Raw genomic sequence first — 26,204 nt, 5'->3', positions numbered from 1 at the left:
AGAGCAGGGGAGTTATTCCTGCTGCCCTGGCCAATATTTATCCCTCAATCAACATAACAAAAAAAAACAGATGATCTGGTCATCACCACATTGCTATTTGTGGGAGCTTGCTGTGTGCATATTGGTTGGCGCATTTCCTACATTATAACAGTGACTGCACTCCAAAAGTACTTCATTGGCTGTAAAGCACTTTGTGACGTCCGGTGGTCGCGAAAGATGCTATATAAATCCAAGTCTTTCTTCTTCTTTCTACCTCTGGAACCTCCTCCAGCCCCCCAACCAATGTTGCCTGTAATTGTTTTTCCACGCACAGTCTCCTTAACAGGCTGCGCAGCCCGTCTAAACTCCTGCACAAGCGCGGTTTTAATACGTTTAGCAGCCAGTGTGCGGCCTGTGCAGGATCTCTGGTCGCTCAGCTTGGTGGGAACTTCCCTCTGACATCTGTGTTCCTCCAATTCTGGCCTCTTGTGCATCCCTGATTTTCATCGCTCCATCATCGGTGGCCGTTGCCTGGGCCCCAAACTCTGGAACTCCCTCCCTAAACCTCTCTGCCTCTCTACCTCTCTTTCCTCCTTCAAGACGCCCCTTAAAACCTGCCTCTTTGACCAAGCTTTTCATCTGCCCTAATATGGCCTTACGTGGCTCAGTGTCAAGTATTTGTCTGATAATCGCTCCTGTGAAGCACCTTGGGACATTTTTCTATGTTAAAGGTGCTATATAAATGCAAGTTGATGTTGGCTCCCAATGCTGTTAGAGTCATGTCTGGAGTCTGAGCAGCAAAGCCTTTCATTGGAATCTGGTTCCAAACTTCTTAAGCATTGGAATTTATGGGTTTCAGTTGTTCAAAGTTTCTTAAAGGTTTTCCCTTTACTCGATGTTAGTTTGTCAGAGTCAGTGAGGTGTGTAATTTGTTAATGGATCAATTAGATTGTGTTTGGCGTACAGCATAGTTCTTGGATCTCACTCTGCCTTTTTTGCCAAAATTGTATCCAAGACGCATTTAATTCCTATAATGGCGTTGCAATTGCATCTATCGCTTCTCATGGACTCCTAGAGTGATACAATAACAACTTGTATTTATATAGCACATTTAACGTAGTGAAATGTCCCAAGGTGCTTCACAGGAGTATTATGTGTTAAAAATTTGACACCAACCGCATAAGTAGGAATTAGCGCAAGTGAACAAAAGCTTGGTCAATCAGGTATGTTTTAAGGAGTGTCTTCAAGGAGGAAAGAGAGGTAGAGAGGCGGAGAGGCCTGATGTGTCTGTAACGACTCTTTAAAAAAGCTGTCCAATTAGTCCCTCCCCCCGCCCGCCCCCCCTCCCCCCCCCCACCTTTTCCCCATAGCCCAGCAAAGTTTTTCCATTTCAAGTATTTATCCAATTCCCTTTTGAAAGTGATTATTGCATCTGCTTCCACCGCCCTTTCAGGCAACGCGTTCCAGATCACAACTCACTTTTTTTCCCTCATCTTCCCTCTGGTCCTTTGCCAATTACCTTAAATCTGTGTCCTCTGGTTACTGACCCTTCTGCCCGTAGAAAGTTTCTTCTTATTATCAAAGGCCTTCAAGATTTTGAATACCTCTATCAAATCTCCCCTTAAATTTCTCAGCTCTGAGGAGAACAATCCCAGCTTCTCCAGTCTCTCCATGTAACTGAAGTCTTTCATCACTGACGCCATCAACAACAACTTTTATTTATATAGCGCCTTTAATGTAGTAAAACATCCCAAGACGCTTCACAGGAGCATTATAAGACAAAACAGATAAATTTGACACCGAGCCATATAAGAAATTACTACGGCAGGTGACCAACAGCTTGGTCAAAGAGGTATATTTTAAGAAGCGTCTCGAAGGAGGAAAGAGAGGCGGAGAAGTTTAGGGGAGGGAGTTCCAGACCTTGGAGCCCAGGCAGCTGAAGGCACGGCCACCAATGGTGGAGCGATTATAATCAGGGATGCGCAAGAGGGCAGAATTTGAGGAGCGCAGCCATCTCGGGGGGAGGGGGGGGGAACGTTGTGGGGCTGGAGGAGATTACAGAGATAGGGAGGGGCAAGGCCATGGAGGGATTTGTAAACAAGGATGGGGATTTTGAAATCGAGGCATCCCAGTAAATCTCCTCTGTAATATAATTTATTCACTGAAAGGAAGGATTACAGGGCTGTTTTACAGAGCTCCAGCTTTCTAAGCAGATAAAAACAATTGTTTATGAACATATAAAACTGACGGGCAGGAGAAGACCATCTGGTCCATCAAGCCTGCCCCACACATGATGGTTGGACCACCATGACTAAAATTCTCTCTCCACCACTGCTCCACAACCTCACATCTTCCCCCACAGGCCTGTAATCTCCTGGGAGAGGCAAAAAAACATTAAAACCTCAGGTCCAATAAAGGAAAAAAAATACTTGGAATATTCCTCTCCGACCCCCTCAGGTGATCAAACCCAGTCCAGAAGATCACAGATCATACGGCATCCACAATCATCATCATATCATAGGCAGTCCCTCGAAATCGAGGAAGACTTGCTTCCACTCCAAAAGTGAATTCTTCGGTGACTGTACAGTCCAATACAGAAATTACAGTCTCTGTCACAGTTGGGACAAGCAGTGGCTGGAGGAAAGGATGGGTGGGAAGTCTAGTTTGCCGCACGCTTCTTCCGCTGCCTGCGCTTGATTTCTGCATGCTCTCGGCGATGAGACTCGAGGTGCTCAACGCCCTCCCGGATGCTCTTCCTCCACTTTGGGCGGTCTTTGACCAGGGATTCCTAGGTGTCGGTGGGGATGTTGCATTTTATCAAGGAGGCTTTGAGGGTGTCCTTGAAACGTTTCCTCTGTCCACCTGGGGCTCGCTTTCTGTGTAGCAGTTCCGAGTAGAGCGCTTGCTTTGGGAGTCTTGTGTCGGACATGTGGACGATGTGGCCCGTCCTATGGAGCTGATCTAGTGTAGTCAATGCTTCGATGCTGGGGATATTGGCCTGATTGAGAACACTGACGTTGGTGCTACACGGACCGAGTGTTCTCTCTAACCACACTGACCTTCCACATGATGTGACCTCTGCCCCAGTCAGGAACCGGTCCCGCTCCCTCTTGGAGGCAAAGACTCAGCACCCACTACACGATCTGCTCTCTGGGATAGGAAAACTTGCCCAATGTCCAGTCTATTCCCACTCAGTTTAAACTCGTCCCCTGGTCCTCCCTTAATCTGTGCTATTGCTGCTACATACACCGTCAGCTATGGTTCAAGAATACACTCTGAGTCAGAAGGTTGTGGGTTCCAGTCCCACTCCAGAGACTTGAGCACATAAATCTAGGCCGACACTCCAGTGCGGTGCTGAGGGAGCGCTGCACTGTCGGAGGTGCCGTCTTTCGGATGAGACGTTAAACCGAGGCCCCGTTTGCCCTCTTAATCAGATGGATATAAAAGATCCCATGTCACTATTTTGAAGAAGAGCAGGAGTGTTATCCCTGGTGTCCTGGCCAATATTTAACCCTCAATCAACATAACAAAAAAACACATTATCTGATCATTATCACATTGCTGTTTGTGGGAGCTTGCTGTGTGTAAATTGGCTGCCACATTTCCCACATTACAACAGTGACTCCACTTCCAAAAAAGTACTTAAAGCCCTTTGGGATGTCAACAAGTTGTTGTTATCTGTGAAAACCTACTGACCATACTCCCAACACTACTGTCAAAGTCATTACTAAAGACTGTGAAGAGTAGTGGGCCTAGGACTGAGCCCTGGGGTACTCTACTAGTAACATGTCTGAGCTGAACCACATCTGTTAACTACAACTTTTTGGCTGCAGGATTGGAGCCAATTCTTAATCCAGTTTTTCAAATTTATGATGCCACAAGATTACATCAAACTAGAGAGTTTATTGTGTGCCGGGGTGGGGGGGGGGGGATGCGTGGAGCCCAGAATGAACATGTCGATGAATTAGACCCACCCAAGCTTATCTCTTATTGGTCTCTGGTATGAAAGGACTGCTCTTCAGTGGCCAAGCAGCTATTTGGAGCACTTCATTTCCTTTCAGGAAACACCACTGTCTCGCTCCGAGCGCTCTGGAGTGTCACACCGCAGTGCTCCACTGACCTGAATCTGGAGGTCTACAATAATTCCACTGCCAGTTTGTGGTGTAATCCGAATTGTCTTCCCATGCTCTCCTAGCCAGCCTCCCATCCTCCACCCTCCATAAACCTCTGCTGATTGAAAGCTTTCCCCATGTCCTATCTTGCACCAAGTCCCATTCACCTATGACTGCTGACCTTGTGACCTACATTGCCTCTCGGTTTCCCAAGGCCTCCAATTTTAAACTTTCATCTTCATGTTTCAAACCTTTCATGACATATTTTTCAGACGAGATTCTGATGGGGATTGACAGGGTAGATGCTGAGAGGCTGTTTCCCCTGGCTGGAGGGACTAGAACTAGGGGGCACAGTCTCAGGATAAGGGATCGGCTATTTAAGACGGAGGTGAGGTGGAATTTCTTCACTCAGAGGGTGGTGTATCTTTGGAATTATCTGCCCTAGAGGGCTGTTGATGCTGAGTCTCTGAATATATACAAGGCTGAGATAGATAGATTTTTGGACTAGGGGAATCGAGGGATCATACAGTGGAGTTTGGGTTGAAGATCAGCCATGATCTTATTAAATGATGGAGCAGGCTCTAGGGACCAAATGGCTGACTCCTGCTCCTGTATCTTGTGTTCTTATGACCTCACTATACCCTATTTCTGTAACCTCCTGCATCCTCACAACGTCTCCCCGTCCCCTGAAGCTTCCATTGCTCTGGCCTTTTGTCCATTCCCCTATCCCCGCTCCCTGCTTCACCCCACCATTGGCGACTGTGCCTTTAGCCCCCTAGGCCTAACAGTCTAGCATCCCCTCCCTGCATCCCTCGGATTCCAGCTCCTTCTGAAAGACGCTTCTTAAAACCCACCTATTTGACCAAATGTAATCTCACTCCTGCTAAAATCACCTACTTTGGTTTAGTATATGTTTATTTTGGGATAGATCTCTGGTGAAGATACTGGCCATTTTTTTTTACATTAAAAGCGCTACGTAAATGCGAGTTGTTGTATGTGGTAATTGAGAAAATCTGAATGTTGGTCACCAGCTGCGTCTGCGACGATATATGAACTGAAGTACAAACACAACATACAAAGCTTCAGCCTTTGAATCTCTTCCTAACAGTGTCCTGTATGTATTGCATTTTTCTTCTGACATTTGGGCTCTCCTTGTCACCGTATCCAGTCAAAGAAGGGTTCAGTTCAACAACAACTTGTATTTACAGAGCACCTTTACAGAGCGAAACGTCCCAAGGCAAGAGCGATATGAATAAAAGCATTTTTGACGCTGAGCCACGGAAGGAGATATTAGGGTAGATGACCAAAAGCTTGGCCAAAGAAGTAGGTTTTGAGGGACGTCTTTTATAGGAGTAGAGAGGTGGGGAGATTTAGGGAGGGAATTCTGGAGCTTCGGATCCAGGCAGCCGAAGGCATGCCCACCAATGCTGGCATGATGAAAATCAGTGAATGCGCAAGAGGTCAGAATTGGAGAAGCGCAGAGATCTCAAAGGGTTGGAGGGCTGGAGGAGATGACCGAGAAAGGGAGGGGTTGAGTCCATGGAGGGAGAGAGATTTCAGAGCAATGCCTTGTTATACAGCAGGGAAGGGCGGGTGGATCAAACCAATATTGTCTAAGCACAGCATCATTGTAAAAGAAAAAATGGTGTCCTAAGTGAATCTTGCCCCAACCCTTGGGGATGGTGAGAGTTCCTGTTTGTAAACTTGATATTCTTGCCATTAGCGGCGTAGAAATTCACGGCACAGAAAGAAACCTGTAATGTATGCGCCTGGGAATATGCTCACAGGTTTGTAGATCTGTTGCATTATCAGTTGCTTAGTGAGTCATGTGATGTTCACAAGACTCAATAAAACCCCAGCCAGTTGGGTCCAGGTCATCCACGATGAGGTATGCAGTTGTGAGCCTGGTGGATGAACTGGTAATGTGTTGTGTGATTCTTAAACCTTTTTGTTAATAAACCAATTAGTTCTTAATAGCAATGTGTTGCTATGAATTATTAAGCAAGAACCTGTGAAGCAAATACATTACAAGACCATTTTGCCCATCGTGTAGATGCCAGCTCTTGGCTCAAGCATAAATGCGTCCAATGTTGTGTTTTTCAATCTCCCTTTTAATTTAAGAATTCAACGAACAACCAAATTTTTTTCACCTCTCCCTTTTGATCTCCAAAACACAAACACTTGAGTCCCTTCGGAATGCTGAACGGGAATGGAAGGGGAAAATGTGTTTGCCGATGGGATCACGTTGGCAGGGGATGGAGGAAATGACGAAAGACGATCTACTAAAGGCCGAGACTGGTGGGGTGGAAGGTAAGGGCAAGTGGGACCCAATCACAGTTGTAAGAGAGGAGGGGAATGGGGAAGAGGGCTGAAGTGCAGGAAATGGGACGTACTCGGTCGTAGGCAGTCATCCTGTTCCGTTGCTATCTACCTTCTCCCACATTAATTCCTTGTTTAGCACCGCCCCCCCTGCAAAAATATTGGGCTAAATTTTGCTATAAAAATAATGGCAAGGCTGCAAACACTCTGTTATTGACGTGGAGATTGGGCAGCAACTTCCGACGCCCACACATACAGTTAAACACAGAAATCCGGAAGTTGCTGTCCGAGATAGAATCATAGAAATTTACAGCACGGAAGGAGGCCATTTTGGCCCATCGTGTCCGTGCCAGCTGACAAAGAGCTATCCAGCCTAATCCCACTTTACCGCTCTTGGTCCGTAGCCCTATAGGTTACGAAACTTCAAGTGCACATCCAAGTATCTTTTAAACGTGGTGAAGGTTTCTGCCTCTACCACCTCAGGCAGTGAGTTCCAGACCCCCACCTCCCTCTGTGTAATAATCTCCCTTCAAATCCCTTCTAACCTGCTACCAATTACTTTAAATCTATGCCCCCTGGTTGTTGACCCCTCTGCTAAGTGTAATAGGTCCTTCCTATCCTCTCTATCTAGGCCCCTCATAATTTTATATACCTTAATAAGGACTCTCTCAGCCTCCTCTGTTCCAAAGAAAACAAACCCAGCCTATCCAATCTTTCCTCATAGCTAAAATTCTCCAGTCCAGGCAACATTCTCGTAAATTTCCTCTGTACCCTCTCTTGTGCAATCACATTTCCTCCAATGAGGTGACCAGAACTGCACGCAGTACTCCAGCTGTGGCCTAACTAGTATTTTATGCAGTTCCGATGTGGGTTTCCTCCAAATGCATCCCTAAAACGGTATCTCGCCATCCGACTCACCATTCAAAGACATGGAATAGTGTAATGTTACTGTTCTTATAAAATGCACGGAAGTGTCGGCTTAGATTTATGTGCTCCAGTGTCTGAAGTGGGACTTGAACCCACAATCTTCCGACTCAGAGGCGTGAGTGCTACCCACTGAGCCACGGCTGTCACTGTTTGGTTAAGGAGATGCACAGTTGCTTCCCCTGTTCACATGGGTCCCAGATGTCCTGTTGAGGGCGTCGTGCTATTTGGATGGTTGGCTGACATGAACTTGCCAGACAAAAGGCCATACATAACATGTCTGTGTAACAAATGGCTGGCCCCGTTTGTTCACCGTTTACCGCAAAATCCAGCCCAAAGTTGCAGCTGGTTCATTGAGAAAGATAAAGTGAACCCTGAACTTGTTACACGTATACGTTGCCATAACAGCACATTTAATACATGCTACAACCCTCCGCGTTCCTCCATCTCTGGCCTCTTGTGCATCATTCATTTCCTTCACCCTGCCATTAGCGACTGTGCCTTCAGTTGCAGAGGCCTCAAGCTCTCTGCCTCTCTATCTTTCTTTCTCGGAAGAACATAAGAATTAGGAACAGGAGTAGGCCACATGGCCCCTCGAGCCTGCTGCACCATTCAGTAAGATCATGGTGGATCTTGGACCTCAACTCCACTTACTCCGCCCGATCTCCATATCCCTTGATTTTCGTATAGTCCAAAAATCAATTGAGCTCACCCTTGAATATACTCAACGACTGAGCATCCGCAGCCCTTTGGTGTAGAGAATTTACAACCCTCGGTGAGTGAAGACGTTCCACTTCATCTCGCGTTTAAAGGGCTGACCTTATCCTGAGACTGTGCCACCTAGTTCTAGACTCTATAGCCAGGGGAAACTTTAAGACACTCCTTAAAGCCTAGCTCCTTGTCCAAGCTTTTGGTCAGCTGTCCTAAAGTCTTATGTGGTTCAGTGTCAATTTGTATCTGATCACGCTCATGTGAAGCACCTCGGGAGCTTGCTGTGCGCAAATTGGCTACTGCGTTCCCTACATTACAACAGTCACTACACTTCAAAAGTATTTCTTTGTTTGTGAAGCGCTTTGGGACATCCTGAGGTTGTGAAAGTCGCTATCTAAATGCAAGTTGTTGGAACATGCGTGGAATGTATGCATTTTTATAATGGAATGGCTGTCAGTGGAAATGCCCAGCAGCATAGAAAGGGCTGCCGTTGCTGAAATGAGTAGCAGTCTGCTTGAGTGCTGAGGCGGCCAGGCAGGAACAAGTCTGAGTGACAATCTGCTCTGGACAACATTTGATAAAGAATGAAAGAGAGAGATAGAAAAAGAAAGACATGTATTTATAAGGGGTTATGGGGAGCGGGCAGGGAAGTGGACCTGAGTTCATGATTGGATCAGCTATGATCGTATTAAATGACAGATCAGGCTCCAGGGGCCAAATGGCCTACTCCTGCTCCTATTTCTTATGTTCTTAAAGAGTGCCTTTCACGGCCTCAGGGCATTCCAAAGCGCTTTACAGCTCATGAAGCACTTTTTGAAGTGCAGTCACTGGTGTAATGTAGGAAACGTGACAGCCAATATGCGCACAGCAAGCTCCCACAAACAGTCACATGCTGATGGCCAGATAATGTGTTTTTTAGTGATGTTGGTTAAGAGATAAATATTGGCCAGGACACCAGGGAGAACTCCCCCTGCTTTTCTTCAAAATAGTGCCGCTGGATCAATTACGTCCACCTGAGAGAACAGATAGGGTCCTCGGTTTAACGTCCAATGTGAAAGACAGCACCTCCAACAGTGCAGCACTCCCTCAGCACTGCAACTGGGAGTTTTCCATTGTGACTGAGTATCAGAAGTGCAGATCCTGCCCTAACCGAGACTGTGCCTGCTCAGTGAAGACGGAAAGCCATTTGAAGCAGATTAGCCCGCTTGAAATCCCATTTGCGGCTTTAAAATTAACCCGCTATTGCCGGGGGGGAACCGGAGAGCTTTGCAGGAGGGGCAGGCTGGAAAATCAGGGTAAGAAAGTTGCTAAAAGTGACAGTCCCCAAAAAATAAATAGAGCGCCGTTGAGATTTTTTGCAACCAACTTTCGGCTCACCGAAGAATCCCTCAGCCTTCTGTAACTTAGCTGCTCACCTTTCACTGAAGCTCACGGGACAAGGGTGAACGGTGCTATTTTTAGTCTGATACCCAGAGTGAAATGCAGTGTGGGGGGAGGAGCGGTTGTTTTGGAATGGCTCATGGTGTGTGATCACTACTAGTCGGACAGGAAATAGCTGGTGCCGGGCAGCAGTTAGTCTGTCTCGCTTGATCAATACAGAAATGGGACTGCTGGTTTAACAACAAACACTCTTGCTTTTTAAAAAAAAATGAAAGGCAACCCGTGTCAGATTACGTCGATGCTGGAGTGAGTTTGTTGACAGCAAGTATGCCGTAGTAACCCAATGCCTGTAGCAAGTTCACCGTCGAGAGCGTGTCATTAAAAGTTTTTTTGCTGCAATCCAGATGCTCTGTGGATCGACGTGAGACGAAACATTCTGCCTCGGCTTTGACACAGTCCTACGTTGCCTCAGTTTCACTCTGTTTCCCCGGCCTCGCGGAGTCGGGGAGCAGAAAGAGGATCAGATTCACACGGCATCTCCAGCGTCTTGCTGCTATTCCCTGCATTGGAATTCACATTCGTGCTGAAAGTTCTCTCTTTCCCCTCTCTCTCACTCTCTCTCTCTCTCTCTCTCTCTCTCCCTCCCTCTCCCTCCCTCTCCCTCCCTCCCTCCCTCTATCTCTCTCTCTCTCTCTCTCTCTCTCTCTCTCTCCCTGGGATAATGGCTAATGCCGATCCATAGCATGGATGGTGAGATCGATATTTACAGGCATCTGACTTGGCTGAAAAGGGTAAGTCACTTTTTGTGCTGGTGTGTTTTAATTTGGGAAATCAGTGCAGGTTTTGACAGCTCTCTTCGTGAATTAGAGTACCCACCCCCCCAACGCCTTCAGCACTGGGTGGGTTACCGAATATCAATTGCTAGTCTGCTCTTTCAAAAACATGTCATTAAGCTACACAACGTCTCTAGAAACCTGCCTTTCAAGTACGTTCTTTAAGTTGTGTGCCACAATTGTTCACGAGAGAGGGTGCAGAGGAGATTCACGAGGATGCTGCCTGGACTGGAGAATTTTAGCTGTGAGGAAAGATTGGATAGGCTGGGGTTGTTTCCTTTGGAACAGAGGAGGCTGAGGGGAGACCATATTGAGGTGTATAAAATTATGAGGGGTCTCGATAGAGTGGATAGGAAGGACCTGTTTCCCTCAGCAGAGGGGTCAATAACCAGGGGACATAGATTTAAAGTAATTGGTAGAAGGATTAGAGGGGAGTTGAGAATATTTTTCATTCAGAAGGTGGTGGGGGTCTGGAACTCACTGTCTGAAAGGGTGGTAGAGGCAGAAACCTTTATTGCATTTTAAAAGTACTTGGATGTGCACATTGAAGTACCGTGACCTACAGGGCTATGGACCAAGAGCTGGAAAGTAGGATTAGGCTGGATAGCTCTTTGTCAGCCGGCGCGGACATGATATTTATCCCTTAATTAACATCACTAAAACAGACTTATCCAGTCATTATCACGTTGTTTGTGGGAGCTTGCTGTGCGCAAATTGGCTGCCGCGTTTCCTGTATTACAACAGTAACTACACTTCAAAAAGTACTTCATTGACTAAAGCTGTAAAGTCCTGTCCCCTCAGTACAGATTCAGACTAGGCATGTAGTGAAGTCAAGGTCAGTCTGGACCTGCACCTTTATTTCACAGCTCTGGAATGCTGCACTTGCCTGAGACCTGTCCTTGTGTACCTGTCTCTTGCAAGTGCACCCCTGGTGGTAAGGTATGCTGGTGGTTACAGGTCAGATCTTATTACAGTCATGTATAGCATGTTAGGATACAGTTATATATAATAATGTAAGATACATGACATCACCCTCCCCCAAGGTCTTATTGTCTTTATAGGTTCAGTCTCTCAGGTAGTCTACGCTCTCGCGTGGAGCATCTGAGTTGTGGTTCAGTTGTTCACCTTGGTGTCTGTTTTTCTTTGGGTGTGGTTGCTGGTATCTTGCCTGGGCTGTCTGTTTCGATTGGTGTGATTGTTGTTGACTCGTCTGGCTGTCTGTTGGGATTGCCCTTTCCTCAAGTTGTTCCCTCTGTCTGTCCACCAGGTGTGGTGCGAGTTCCACATTGTAGTCTGCCTCTGGTTCCGCAGTGTTGTTGGTAAATCTGCTTTTGACTTGGTCTACATGCCTCCGGCAGGTTTTGCCATTGTCCATTTGTACTACAGTAGCCTGTTTCCTTCCTTGCCCGTTACTGTCCCTGCAAGCCATTTGGGACCCTGCCATAGTTTAGTACAAACATTTTGTCCCCTATCTCATTCCATCTCCCCCTCGAATTTCTGTCATGGTACTCAGTCAGCTTACGGCGCTTTGCCTCAACGATTTCGTGCATGTCTGGGAGGATTAATGAGAGCCTTGTTTTTAAAGTCCTTTTCATCAACAGTTGCGCGGGGGGGATCCCAGTCAGTGAGTGCGGACGAGATCTGTATGCCAGCAGCAATCGCAACAGGCGACTCTGCAGCGTGGGACCTTGGATTTTAAGCATGCCTTGTTTAATGATTTGCACTGCTCTCTCCGCCTGGCCGTTGGCGGCCGGCTTGAACGGTGCCGTCTTGACGTGATTTATGCCGTGGTCAATTATAAAATCTTGGAATTCTGCGCTGATGAAGCACGGACCATTGTCACTGACTAATATGTCAGGGATTCCGTGCGTTGCAAACATGGTAGCGAGGTTCTCCACAGTGGTGGAGGTTGTGCTCGAGTTTAAAATGGTGCAATCGATCCACTTTAGAAAATGCATCGACAACTACGAGGAACATTTTGCCCATGAATGGGTCCGCATAGTCTACGTGCATCCGTGACCACGGTTTGGTAGGCCAGGGTCAGGAGCTCAGTGGAGCCTCCCTGGGGGCATTGCTGAGTTAGGCACAAATGGTGCACCTTCGGACGCAGAGCTCCAAGTCCGCGTCAATACCAGGCCACCAGACGTGGGATCTGGCTATGGCCTTCATGAGAACAATCCCCGGGTGCTCGCGGTGGAGCTCCAAGACAAATGCCTCTCTGCCTCGCAGAGGCATGACTACTCGGCTGTCCCAGATCAGATAGTCTGCTTGTAGTGATAGCTCATGCATGCGCCTGTGAAAGGGTTTTAATTCCTCGGGGCAGGCATCGCGAGCCTCTGCCCAGTCACCAGCTAGGACACATCTTTTTACTAAGGATAATGTGGAGTCGCTAGTCGTCCAGGCTCTGATTTGGCGAGCCATCATGGGCGAACCTGTAGACTCAAAGGCATTGATTGCCATGACTATCTCACAGTCCTGTTCATCCGACCCTTCCGTGGTCGCCAGGGGCAGCCTGCTGAGCGCGTCGGCACAGTTGTCTGTGCCTGGTCTGTGCCTTATGGTATAGTCGTAGGACGCCAGCATGAGCGCCCACCGTTGAATTCGCGCCGAGGCGTTGATGTTTATTGCCTTGCTCTCGGATAGGAGGGACGTGAGGGGCTTGTGGTCAGTTTCTAACGCGAACTTGGCCCCGAAAAGGTATTGGTGCATCTTTTTGACACCGTACACGCACGCGAGCGCCTCCTTCTCTACCATTCCGTACCTGCGCTCCGCCCGCGAAAGTGACCTGGAGGCATAAGCTATGGGTTGTAATTTGCCCGCAATATTGACATATTGCAAAACGCACCCGACCCCATACGCTGACGCATCGCATGTGCGAACTAGCTTTTTACCTGGATCAAAGAAAGTCAAAACACTGTTGGAACACAGAAGGTTGCGTGCCTTATTGACGGCGCGTTCCTGGGCGTCCCCCCAAAACCAATCGCACACCTTCCTGAGTAGCACGTGCAGAGGCTCCAGCAGCGTGCTTAAGTTCTGCATAAAGTTCCCAAAGTAATTGAGTAGCCCGAGAAAAGCGCGCAGTTCTCAGACATTCCGGGGCCTGGGTGCCAGGCGAATTGCTTCTGTTTTGGACTCTGTTGGGCGGATTCCATCAGCGGCAATCCTTCTGCCCAAAAATTCAACCTCGGGTGTGAGAAACAGGCACTTGGATTTCTTGACTCATAGGCCTACCCGATCCAGCCACTTTAGTACTTCCTCCAAATTACGGAGATGGGAGTCGGTGTCCCTGCCCGTGATAAGTATGTCGTCTTGAAATACAACTGTCCCCGGGATGGACTTGAGCAGACTCTCCATGTTGCGCTGGAATATGGCAGCTGCCGACCTGATGCCGAATGGGCATCGATTGTACATGAAAAGGCCTCGATGTGTGTTGATGGTGGTGAGTAGCTTGGATTCCTCGGTCAATTCTTGCGTCATATACGCAGATGTGAGGTCGAATTTTGAGAAAAGTTTACCTCCAGCCAATGTGGCAAATAAGTCCTCCGCTCTGGGCAGCGGGTACTGGTCCTGTAGGGAGACTCTGTTTATGGTAGATTTGTAGTCCCCACAGATTCGTACGGATCTATCAGGCTTCATGACTGGGACGATGAGACTTGCCCAGTCGCTAAATTCCACGGGTGATATAATGCCTTCCCGCAGAAGCCTGTCTAGTTCATGTTCAATCTTTTCCCTCATCACATAGGGTACAGCTCTGGCCTTGTGATGAACCGGTCTAGCATCCTGTGTGATGTAGATTTTGACTTTGGCCCCTTTGAAAGTGCCCACACCTGGCTGAAAGAGATGTTCAAATCGCTTTATAACTGTTGAGCAGGAGGTCCGTTCCTCTAATGACATGGCATGGACATCATCCCATTTCCAGTTTAGTTTTGCCAGACAGCTTCTCCCCAGCAGTGCTGGGGGGTCTCCGGGGACAATCCACAGGGGAAGTTGGTTCACTGTCCCTTTGTGTGTGACAGAGAGCATGGCGCTGCTGAGGACTGGTACGATTTCTTTGGTATAGGTCCTTAGTTTGGTGTCGACCCTTGTGAGTTTTGGTCTGTCTCTTTTATGCGGCCACAGTTGTTCAAATTGTGAGCGCCCATGAGAGATTGACTCGCTCCCGTATCAAGCTCCATGTTGACAGGTATCCCGTTGAGTAGGACCCTCATCATTATAGGAGGCGTCCTGTTGTGGGAGCAGCGGCCATTGATCGTGTTGACCCGCTGTACATTGGTGTCCCGGTTACTGTCCCCACCGTCTTCTGGTCCGCTTTCCGACCCATCCGATTCGTATACCAGCCGAGCTGCCGTTTTCTTGCATATGCGGGCCAAATGCCCTGTATATTCACAGTTCCTGCAAACAGCCTGCTGAAATCGACATCCCCTTGACGAGTGCCCACCCCCACACCTCCAGCACAGACTGCTTGCAAAGAATGAGCTGCGTCTGGCTGATCTCTCTTGAGCTTCTCTCAGTTTGTAGTTGATTGCTCGCATTGTGGGTTGATGAGGTGTGAATGGCCGTTCCTGTGGCCCTTGATGGCTTCTGGCGTCACTGCCTGCTGTCGAGAGCCTGTTCTCCCGGTTTTGTCTGTGTGTGGGGGTAGCATCTTGTTTAGTGCTGTGAACTTCTTGTTTCGATATTTTGTTAGTTGTCGTACCTGCATTGTAAATCAACCTCGTTTCTTCTTCTCCTACCAAGAATGTCTGTGCAACCAGTGCTGCTGCCTCTAAGGTCAGGTTCTTGGTCTCTGAGCTTTCGAAATATGCCTGCAAGGCCTATTCCTTCAATGAAAAAGTCTCTCAGCATTTCTCTCCTCAGTTCATCGGAGAACTCACATAAATTTGTCAACCTCCGAAGTTCCGCCATGAAGTCGGGTATGCTCTGGCCCACACAGCGTCTGTAGTTGTCGAACCTGTGTCTGGCCATGTGTAGGCTGCTCGCTGACTTCAGGTGATTTCTTACCAGTGTGCTCAATTCTTCAAACGACTTACTTGCTGGTTTCTCGGGTGGTTCAGCAGATCCTTCATTAAAGCGTATGTTTTCGAGCCACAGCTGGTCAAGAGATCGGCTCTTCTCTTGTCTGCTTTGTCGTCTCCTAACCAGACTTTGGTTACAAAGCTTTGCTGGAGCCTTTCTATAAAGTCCTCCCAATTGTCTCCAGCATTGTACTTTTCATCTGATCCGTTGTTCGCCATTCTGTGGATTCTGTAATCCCGTAACTCATCGCCACTGTAAAGTCCTGTCCCCTCAGTACAGATTCACACGAGGCATGTAGTGAAGTCAAGGTCACTCTGGACCTGCACCTTTATTTCACAGCACTGGAATGCTGCACTTGCCTGAGACCTGCCCTTGTATACCTGTCTCTTGCAAGTGCACCCCTGGTGGTAAGGTATGTTGGTGGTTACAGGTCATATCTTATGACAGTCATGTATAGCATGTTAGGATACAGTTATATATAAGAATGTAAGATACATGACAAAAGCACTTTAGGATGACCGGTGGTCGTGAAAGGCGCTATATAAGCCCAATTCATTGCTTTCTCTCTCTTTCTCGCTCTCTTGTTTTTGTTTTCTTAATAATACCACCTTTATTGCACATTTATAGCATTTGGGGGCTATTAAAAGAAGGTCCAGCACTTTTAAAATTCTCTCCATGGCATCGCCACCACCCCCACTCCCGTACTTCCTGACAACCCCGCCCTGAACTGTCGTCTCTCCAACTCTGGCCTCTTGCCCATCCCCCACTCCCTTTGCCCCACCATTTCGGCCGTGCCTTCAGTACTCTGCAATTCCCTCCCTAAACCTCTCCACCTCTTTCCTCCTCTAAGACGTTCCTTAAAACTCACCACTTTGACTAAGATTTTGGGCCCTCCTAATATCTCCTTCGTTGGTGACAATTTTTATCTGACTGTACTAATGTGAAATGCCTGGGAACGATTTCTCTATGATAAAGGCACCATATAAATGCAATTTGTTGTATCAGACAGAAGGTCTCCTAAAATAAAAGCAGAAAATGTTGAAAATACTCAGCGGGTCAGTTAGCATCTGTGGAGAGAGAAACAGAGTTAACATTTTGGGTCTGTGACCCTTCGTCAGAACTGAAAAATTTTGCGATGTCACAGATTCTTAAGCAAGTGCAGGGACAGTGAAATGGGGAGGGGAGGAAAGAAAAAAGGGGAAGATCTGTGATAGGGTGGGAGGCAGGAGAGATTTAAGAGACAAAAGGGATGATGGGCCGAATTGAGATGGTAATGGCACAAGTTAGGAAACAAAAGATAAGTCTCGATGGGGTGTGAATGGTGGAATAATCACCAGCTGCCATGGGAAAATAAGGGGAGGGGGGGATTGTAAATCGAAAAAAAGGGAGGAAAGATTTAAAGTGACAGGCGACCGGAAGCTCGGGGTCACGCTTACGGACTGAACGATGGTGTTCCGCAAAGTAGCCTCCTGATCAAGGTCACCTGAGTTGAGCTGCACTTAGTAATGGCTAAATTCTAACACACAGAGTACAAATATATTCATGTGACTAATGGGTTCATGACTTTGGGCAAGGAACCACTTTTAATAACAATGAGCAATTGTGGAATGAAGGTTCATAGCGAGCATTCATAGAAAGACCAGCAGCCATCGTTCTATCATTGGTTCAGTTGGTAGCAATGTTGTCCCTCAGTCAAAGGGTTATGGGAGTCAAGCCTCCTAATCTAGGCTGACACTTTAGGGTTGTACTGAAGACGTGTTTAGAGGTCCTCTCCTACAGGTGGGATATTAAGTTGAAAGAAAAGAAAGACTTTCATTTCTACAGCGCCTTTCACACCCTCACGATGTCCTAAAGCGCTTTACAGCCAATGAAGTGCTCTTTGAAGTGCAGTTAGTGTTGTAATGTAGGAAATGCGGTAGCCAATTTGTACACAGCCCCAAGCTCCCACAAACAGCAATGTGATAATGACCAGATATTCTGTTTTTTGTTATGTTGATTGAGGGATAAGTATGTCCGGCTTTTTCAAAATGTATGCATTCTGGAGAGGTGGGTGTCACTGGCAAGGCCAGCATTTATTGCCCATCCCTAATTGCCCTTGAGAAGGTGGTGGTGAGCCGCCGCCTTGAACCGCTGCAGTCCGTGTGGTGAAGGTGCTCCCACAGTGCTGTTAGGGAGGGAGTTCCAGGATTTTGACCCAGCGACGATGAAGGAACGGGCGATATATTTCCAAGTCAGGATGGTGTGTAACTTGGAGGTGATGGTGTTCCCATGCACCTGCTGCCTTGTCCTTCTCTATGTCTTCCCTCTCGAACACTTTTATAATCCTAAAGACCTCGATCAGGTCGCCCGTTTTGCCTTCTCTTTGCGAGAGACAAGAGACTCAGCCCGTTTAGTCCTTCCTGATGGGTACAACTTCTCAGTTCTGGTCTCATCCTTGTAAATCTTTTTTTGCACCTTTCCCAGTGCCTCTGTATGCTGTTACTAATATGCAGAGCAAAACTGTGCACAGTAACTCCAAGCGTGACGGGGGACTAAAATGATGGCGTGCCTCCTCCTAATCTTTCAGTTGGAAGATGTTGTGATTCTTCTGTTACTTGCTGGCAGACAGGCAGCGAGGCAGCAAAGAGGTGGTCGTGGGGATCAAGAGAAGGATTAAAGGATAAATTAAGGATTACAACGTACACTTGCACCAGCATTACTTTGACTTCCATGACTGTGGAGAAATTACCAGTGTGCCCATTCTGTTGGTATTCATTGAGTAAACATTTGACTGTCCGATGCATTTCACGTGACCGTATTAGGAAAGAACTTGCACTTACGTAGCACCTTGTTAAATCTCTCCAACATCCCAAAGCACTTCACACAAGATGTATAAAAGATATGTAAAACTGTTAACTACAACTTCTATTTATATTTATATAGTACCTTAACAGCCACCTCTTCGACCAAACTATTCATTACCTCTCCTTGGGGCTGGAGATTAGATTGAGGGTTTTTTTAAGCGTTGCTGTCGAGTGGTGGATAAATTTAGCGCCGAGAAATGGTTTGCGTCGGCAGTCAAAATATTCCGTGGTTGCTCCCTGAGAGTGGAGCGGTATGCTAAGGGAGGTGTTCCACACTTATCTTAGGGTGCTAGGCTGGGTGAGTAACTGAATATCCCGAGCTAAAGAGCCGGCTGCGTAACGCCCTGAGAGAGACCTCCCTGGGGAAACTAAAATCAGAACAAAAAAAACACAAAAAAACATTCCCGATACATTACTTGCCCCAAATAAACTTAAAACGCAAAAAGGAAATAAAAGCAATCACACTGACCTCCTGCAGTCATTCCTTCCCTTATCGCCCCGGGACAGCTCTGCACGCCAGCTTTCTCTGGCGGGGTCACTATGGGGTGCTACGGGTGCAGTGGAATACTGATTTTGAAAGCGGGTCGATACCGAGGACGTTGCCCACCGGTACCGGCACACTGAAATTGCCGAGCGGTGCCAATGCCGACGCTCGGGCTGCAAACCCTTTAGCGCCCTTGTTCCGACCCTCACGAGCAGCGGTATCCCAGCAAATTTCCAGCCCCAAATCTCTCCCTTAGCTCAGCATTGGGCTCCCTTCGTACTTCTGTAAAATACCTTGTAACCTTTTTGTGTACGATATAAATGTTGTGGTTGTTGAATCTTCTGATGAGACATTAAACCGAGGTCCCGTCTGCCCCCTCAGGGACGTAACAGATCCCATGGCCAGTATTCGAAGAAGAGCAGGGGAGTTATCCCCAGTGTCCTGGGGCCAATATTTATCCCTCAAGCAACATCACTAGAACAGATTATCTGGTCATTATCACTTTGCTGTCTGTGGGAGCTTGCTGTGTGCAAATTGGCTGCCACGTTTCCCACATTACAACAGCGACCACACTTTAGAAGTACTTCATTGGCTGTAAAGCGCTTTGGGATGTCGTAAAAGGCGCTATAGAAATGCAAACATTTTGTTTCCCTTTTCTCTACTCTAATGAGGTGACCTTATCTGTGCACTTTGTTCTCTTGGCCAAGGTACGGTAAGAAGATGGGTTTATTTACTTTAGGCCTATGTAAACCTCCAGCTCCCCAGCTCAGGTCTGGTGGTGGGAGTTGGTGGTTTTTAACGTTGATTTGCCGTGTATAGTAAATAGTACTGCTGTGTTTACACTAAAAACATTTTCTGCATGCCAGCTGGAGGTTTACAGAAGTGAGAGTGTGCAGCTGCGATAGAATTAGCGGGAATACAAAGGGGAGGAAGTGGACCTTCAGTTGTACAAAGCCTTGGTTAAGCCCCATTTAGTGTAACTGCGTTCAGTTCTGGGCCCCGCACCTCAGGAAGGATATATTGGCCTTGGTTGGGGAGTAGCGCAGATTCACCAGGCTGATACCACGGCTAAAAGGGTTAAACTATTAGGACAGGTTGCATAAACTTGAAAAGAAAAGAAAGTCTTGCATTTATATGGCGCCTTTCACGACATCTCAAAGCACTTTACAGCCCATGAAGGACTTTTTGAAGTGTAGTCACTGTTGTAATGTGGGAAACGCAGCAGCCAATTTGTGCACAGCAAGCTCCCACAAACAACAATGTGATAATGACCAGATAATCTGTTTTTCTGGTTATGTTGATTGAGGGATAAATATTGGCCCAGGACACTGGAGATAAATTCCTTGCTCTTCTTCGAAATAGTGCCATGGGACCTTTTACATTCACTTGAGAGAGCAGATGGGGCCTCGATTTAACATCTCATCTGAAAGACAGCACCTTCGACAGTGCAGCACTCCCTCAGCACTGGACTGGAGTGTCAGCCAAGATGTTTTTTGCTCAAGTCCCTGGAATAGGACTTGGAACCACAACCTTCTGACTCGAGAGGCAAGAATGCTACCCACTGAGCCACAGCTGACACTGTGACTTGTATGTATTTCATTAACTTTAAAAGGTTGAGGGGTGATTTAATCAAACTTATTAAAATGATAAAGGGATTCGATAGTAATATGTCCTTACTATACAGTATAAATGATTACGAGGCCCATATTTGAGAGAAGATCACTCTGTGACCATTCACCTTTATTAGCCAGCACTGAAGTGATGAAGGTGGGTAGAGCTTCCCCTTTCATACCTGAAAGTCCAGGTTAGGAGTGTCTCCCACAAGTTCACCACCTAGTGGTCAACGTTCTCACGGTGTACAACTTAGGTCAGTTTATACATGGGTTACAATGACAGTTGAATACATGACATCACCTCCCCACAAAGTCTTATTTGGATCACAGGTTAAGTCTCTGGTGGTTTACGCTCCCTTGTAGAGCGCCTGAGTTGGGACTCCAGTTGTTGGGCACTGGCCTGAGTGACTGCTGTTTGCGGTGTCTCAGGCCTGTCCGGACTGCTCACAGTGACTGGGCTCTCCTCCGCTTGGTTCCGGTGTTCAGTCACCTGTGGGGGAGTGAACTCTACATCATGTTCTTCCTCTCTTCTATGGGGTTGCTGAACCTCCTTTTAGTTTGATCCATGTGTTTGCGGCAGATTTGTCCATTGGTAAGTTTAACTACAAAAATTCTATTCCCCTCTTTGGCAATCACAGTGCCTGCGAGCCATTTAGGCCCTGCAGCGTAGTTGAGTACAAAGACAGGGTCATTGACATCAATACATCGCGCCCTTGCATTCCCGTCATGGTAGTCACATTATGATTGGCGCCTGCTCTCAACAATTTCTTTCATGGTGGGGTGTATAAGGGATAACCTGGTTTTGAGCGTCCTTTTCATTAGCAGCTCTGCGGGTGGGACCCCTGTGAGTGAGTGTGGTCGGAATCTATTGGCCAACAGGAGGCATGATAAGCGGCTTTGTAGGGAACCCCCTTGGATTCTGAGCATCCCCTGTTTGATTATCTGCACTGCTCGTTCCGCCTGGCCGTTTGAGGCCGGCTTGACCGGTGCCGTTCTGACATGGTTGATACCATTTCCTGCCATGATGTCCTGGAATTCAATGCTCATAAAGCACGGGCCATTGTCACTGACCAAGACATCCGGTAGACCATGGGCTGCAAACATTGCCCGTAGACTTTCTACCGTGGCAGAGGATGTGCTTGAATTGAGAATGTCACACTCGATCCATTTGGAGTAGGCATCTATTACAACCAAAAACATTTTTCCCATGAAAGGACTTGCGTAGTCCACATGGATGCGTGACCATGGCTTGGCGGGCCAGGACCAGGGGCTAAGGGGTGCTTCCCTGGGCGCATTGCCCAGCTGGGCACACGTGTTACACCTGCGAACACAAAGTTCCAGGTCTGCATCTATCCCTGGCCACCAAACGTGTGACCTGGCAATTGCCTTCATCATGACCATGCCCGGGTGCTCATTGTGGAGTTCCCTGATGAACATCTCACTGCCCATCTGGAGCCATGATTACTCAGTTTCCCCTCAGCAGGCAGTCGGCCTGAATCGAGAGTTCATCCTTGCGCCTGTGAAATGGTTTGAATTTCGCAGAGCATGCCCATACGTGGCTGCTCAGTCCCCATTCAGGACACATTTCTTGACTAAAGACAGTAGCGGGTCTCTATTTGTCCAGACTTTGATCTGACGGGCTGTCACGGGTGAGCCTTCGCTTTCGAAAGCTTCAACAGCCATGACCATCTCAGCAGCACGCTCAGTTGCTCCCTCGGTGGTGGCTAGTGGGAGCCTGCTGAGTATATCGGCGCAGTTTTCAGTGCCCGGTCTGTGCCGAATTGTATAGTCATAAGCGGCTAACGTGAGTGCCCACCTCTGTATGTGGGCCAATGCATTTGCATTTATGGCCTTGTTGTCGGCCAAAAGGAACGTTAGGGGTTTGGGATCTGTTTCCAGCTCAAATTTCCTGCCAAACAGGTACTGGTGCATTTTTTTTACAGCATATACACATGCAAGCGCTTCCTTTTCTACCATCCCGTAGTCCCGTTCTGCCTGGGACAGACTTCTGGAGGCATAAGCTACCGGCTGTCACTGACCCTTGGCATTAACATGCTGCAACACACATCCGACCCCATAGGATGACGTATCGCACGTTAAAACAAGTTTCTTACACGGGTCATATAGCGTTAACAGATTGTTAGAGCACGAAATTTGTTATGCTCCATCAAAAGTCCTTTCCTGGCTGTCCCCCCAGACCCATTCACGATCTTTGCCTAGAAGCACGTGTACCAGCTCCAACAGCGTGCTCAATTTGGGAAGAAAGTTACCAAAATAGTTCAGGAGCCCCAGGAACGAACGCAGCTCCGTCATGTTACGGGGTCTGGGTGCTCTCTGGATCACTTCTGTTCTGGACACCGTAGGTCTGATCCCGTCTGCTGCTATCCTCATCCCCAGGAATTCTACCTCTGGAGCTAGGAAGACGGACTTCGCCTTTTTCAGTCACAGACCTACCCGGTCCAGTCTGCGTAGCACCTCCTCCAGGCTGCGGAGGTGTTCTTCAGTATCGCGACCCGTGATATGGATATCGTCTTGAAAAACCATCGTCCTTGGAATCGACTTGAGGAGGCTTTCCATATTTCGTTGAAAGATCGCGGCGGCCGAGCGAATCCCAAACGGACATCTGTTGTACTCAAACAACCCCTTGTATGTCGTGATGGTGGTCAGCTTCTTCGACTCACTCGCCAGCTCCTGGGTCATATAAGCTTGAGGTCAGGTCCAATTTTCAAAAAGGTCTGCCACTGGATAGCGTCACAAAGAGGTCCTCTTCTCTCGGTAGCGGGTACTGGTCTTGGAGTGACACCTGATTGATGGTGGCCTTGTAATCACCACATATCCTGACCAACCCATCCGCCTTGAGCACCGGCACAATCGGGCTCGCCCAGTCACTGAATTCGACTGGCGAGATGATGCCTTCCCTCAGCAGGCGGTCCAATTCGCCTTCTATCTTTTCCCGCATCACGTACGGCAGCGCTCTGGCCTTGTGATGTACTGGTCTAGCATCTGGGTTTATGTGAATCACTACCTTGGTCCCCATGAAAGTGCCAATGCCAAGTTGAAATAGTGAGTCAAATTTGTCCAGGACCGGTGAGCATGATACTCGCTCCACAGAGGAAATTGCATTGATATCGCCCCATTTCCAGTTCATGACAGCAAGCCAACTCCTCCCCAGCAGTGCGGGACCATCCCCCGGGACAATCCAGAGTGGCAACCTGTTCTCCGAATCTTTGTGGGTCACGACTACCGTGGCGCTGCCTAGCACGAAACGGAATGATCTCCTTTGTATATATCCGTAACTGTGCATCAATTGGCAATAATTTTGGCCTTCTGGCCTTGGACGCCCACAACCTTTCGAACTGTTTGATACTCATCAGGGACTGGCTGGCCCCTGTGTCTAGCTCCATTGATACTGGGATGCCATTGAGGAGCACTTTCATCATTATCAGTGATGACCTGGTGTATGAACTGTATATGTGTCCACATGAACTCGCTGAACTTCAGCTTCCAGCGATTTCCCCCAGTGTCCATTTGGCCTCGTAGGGCTTGCAACAGGCCCGTCCTCCTCGTACATCAACCTGGCTGCAGGCTTCCTGCACATACGCCCCAAGTGACAGCTGACGTTGCAATTTCTGCAGGTCTATTGCTGATACCTGCAAGCTCTGGCTGTGTGTTTGCCTCCACACCTCCAACATGAGCCTTTGTTGGAAACAAAAGGTCCATTACCAGTCGATCATTCTGTCTCTGTAACTGTAACTGTCCTTAAACGCATCATTGACAGGTGTTGATGGCCCCATTACTGGCCGCATTGTCCCTTGCGACGGCATGAATCGCCGTTCAGCTAGCCATTGTCTCTGTTGAATTCCCCCTTTAGGTTTGACTACATGCTGGGGCATGTCCGATTGCCCCTGTCTGCCTGGAGAACTGTGTGCCGCATTAACAATGTTGACTCCCTGTCCATTTGCTGCATTTAAACCAAGATTTTTGTCAAACATCGTTCTGGTCTCTTCCTCCCCTGAGATGAATGTCTAGGCTATCAAAGCTGCCGTTTCCAGAGTCAAGTCTTTGGTCTCAATCAGTTTCCTGAAAACCCCAGTGTGCCCGATGCCCTCAATAAAAAAGTCTTGCAGCATCTCCGCTCTGCATGCATCTGGGAACTTACATAGGCTCGCCAGTCGCCGGAGGTCTGCCACAAAGTCTGGAACGCTTTGCCCTTCTCACCGCCGATGCGTGTAAAACTGGTGTCTTGCCATGTGCATGCTGCTTGCCGGTTTAAAGTGTTCCCCGATCAACTTACTGAGCTCTTCAAAAGTCTTGTCCGCCAGCTTCTCTGGCGCTAGAAGGTCCTTCATCAGGGAGTACGTCCTAGATCCACAAACTGTCAGGAGATGACCCCTGCGTTTGTCGGCCGAATCCTGTCCCAGCCATTCCTTAATGACAAAACTTTGCTGTAGCCTCTCAATAAAATTGTCCCAATCATCACCAACACAGTACCTCTCATCTGTGCTACTAGTGGCCATGCTCGCGTGGTTTAAATCCCAGTTTCTCATCGCCAATAATATGTCCTTACTATACAGTCTAAATGCACACAAGGCCCATACTTGAGAGTAGGTCACTCTGTGACCAGTAACCTTTATTAGCCAGCACTGAAGTGATGAAGGTGGGTGGAACTTCCCTTTTTATACCTGAAAATCCAGGTTAGGAGTGTCGCTCACAAGTTCACCACCTAGTGGTCAATGTTCCCACGGTGTACAACTTAGGTCAGTTTATACATGGGTTACAATGAGAGTTGAATATATGACAGATAGGATCGACAGAAACCATTTTCTCAGCTTCCAGAACAAAGGGGCCCAATCTTAAAATTAAAGCTGGGCCATTCAGGAGTGATATCAGGAAACATTTTTTCACACAAAAGGGTCGTGGGAATCTGGAACTCTCTTTCTCCCCCCCCCCCCCCCCAAAAGGCTGTGGATACTGGGGGATCAGTTGGGGCTTTCAAGACTGTGATCGATAGATTTTTGTTGGGTAAAGATATTAAGGAATATGGAGCTAAGGTGGGAAAATGGAGTTGAGGTACAGATCAGCCATGATCGAATTAAATGGCGAAACAGGCTGGAAAGAAAGACTTGCATTTATATAGCTCCTTTCATGACTACCAGATGTCCCAAAGCTCTAATGAAGTACTTTTTGAAGTGTAGTCACTGCTGTAATGTAGGAAATGCAGCAGCTTATCTGCGCACAGCATGTTCCCATAAACAGCAATGTGATAATGATCAGATAATTTGTTTTTTAGTGATGCTGGTTGAGGGATAAATATTGGCCCCAGGACACCGGAGATAACCTCCCCTGCTCTTCTTCCCAATAGATCTCAATGGATCTTTTACATCCATCCAAGAGAGCAGATGGTTTAACGTCTCATCTGACAAACAGTTCTTCTGACAGTGCTGCACTCCCTCAGCACTGCACTGGAAGTATCAGTGTAGATTTTTGGGCTCAAGTGCCTAGAATGGGACTTGAACAACAACTTGAATTTTTTTAGCGCCTTTAACACAGTACAATGTCCCAAGGCGCTTCAGTGTTATAAAACAAGCAAAAGAAATTGACACTGATCCAGACAAGAAGAAATTACGGCAGAAGCTTGGTCAAAGAGGTAGGTTTTAAGGAGCGTCGTGAAGGAGGAAAGGTAGAGAGACGAAGAGGTTTAGGCAGGGAGTTCCAGAGGAGCGCAGACATCTCCGGGGGTGGGGGCGGTTGTGAGGCTGGAGGAATTTAGAGATAGGGAGGGGCGAGGCCATGGAGGGATTTGCAAACAAGGATGAGAATTTTGAAATCGCCGCATTGCTTAACCAGGAGCCAATGCGTGTCAACTAATTCGGAGACAAGGGTGCTACCCACTGAGTCAATGGCTGAATGGGCTACTCGTTCCTTGTTCCTATGTTCCTTGTTCCCATGTAAGTGTGGCTTCGAGGTGCCCTTTAGCAGGCGAAAGCCCC

General features: G+C 47.7%; 1 protein-coding gene across 2 annotated transcripts in view; it reads left to right on the top strand.

Annotated features, from left to right (window-relative positions):
• The window catches only part of ppfibp2b (PPFIA binding protein 2b), a 290,466-nt gene that overhangs the window by 58,580 nt on the left and 205,682 nt on the right, over positions 1-26,204 (top strand). The window contains exon 1 of one of the 2 annotated variants that reach the window (XM_070899494.1): positions 10,156-10,216. The exons of the other annotated variant lie outside the window; for it this stretch is intronic. Coding sequence (XP_070755595.1) covers positions 10,169-10,216 — 48 coding nt within the window. The 5' untranslated portion in view covers positions 10,156-10,168. Of the gene's footprint in view, positions 1-10,155; positions 10,217-26,204 lie in introns of those variants that run through there. 2 annotated transcript variants of the gene reach the window in all.

The sequence above is a fragment of the Pristiophorus japonicus genome, chromosome 14 (genome assembly GCF_044704955.1).
Source record: "Pristiophorus japonicus isolate sPriJap1 chromosome 14, sPriJap1.hap1, whole genome shotgun sequence".
NCBI lineage: Eukaryota > Metazoa > Chordata > Chondrichthyes > Pristiophoridae > Pristiophorus > Pristiophorus japonicus.
Note: the sequence above shows the minus strand (reverse complement) of the source record. Positions and strands in the feature narration are given on the sequence as shown.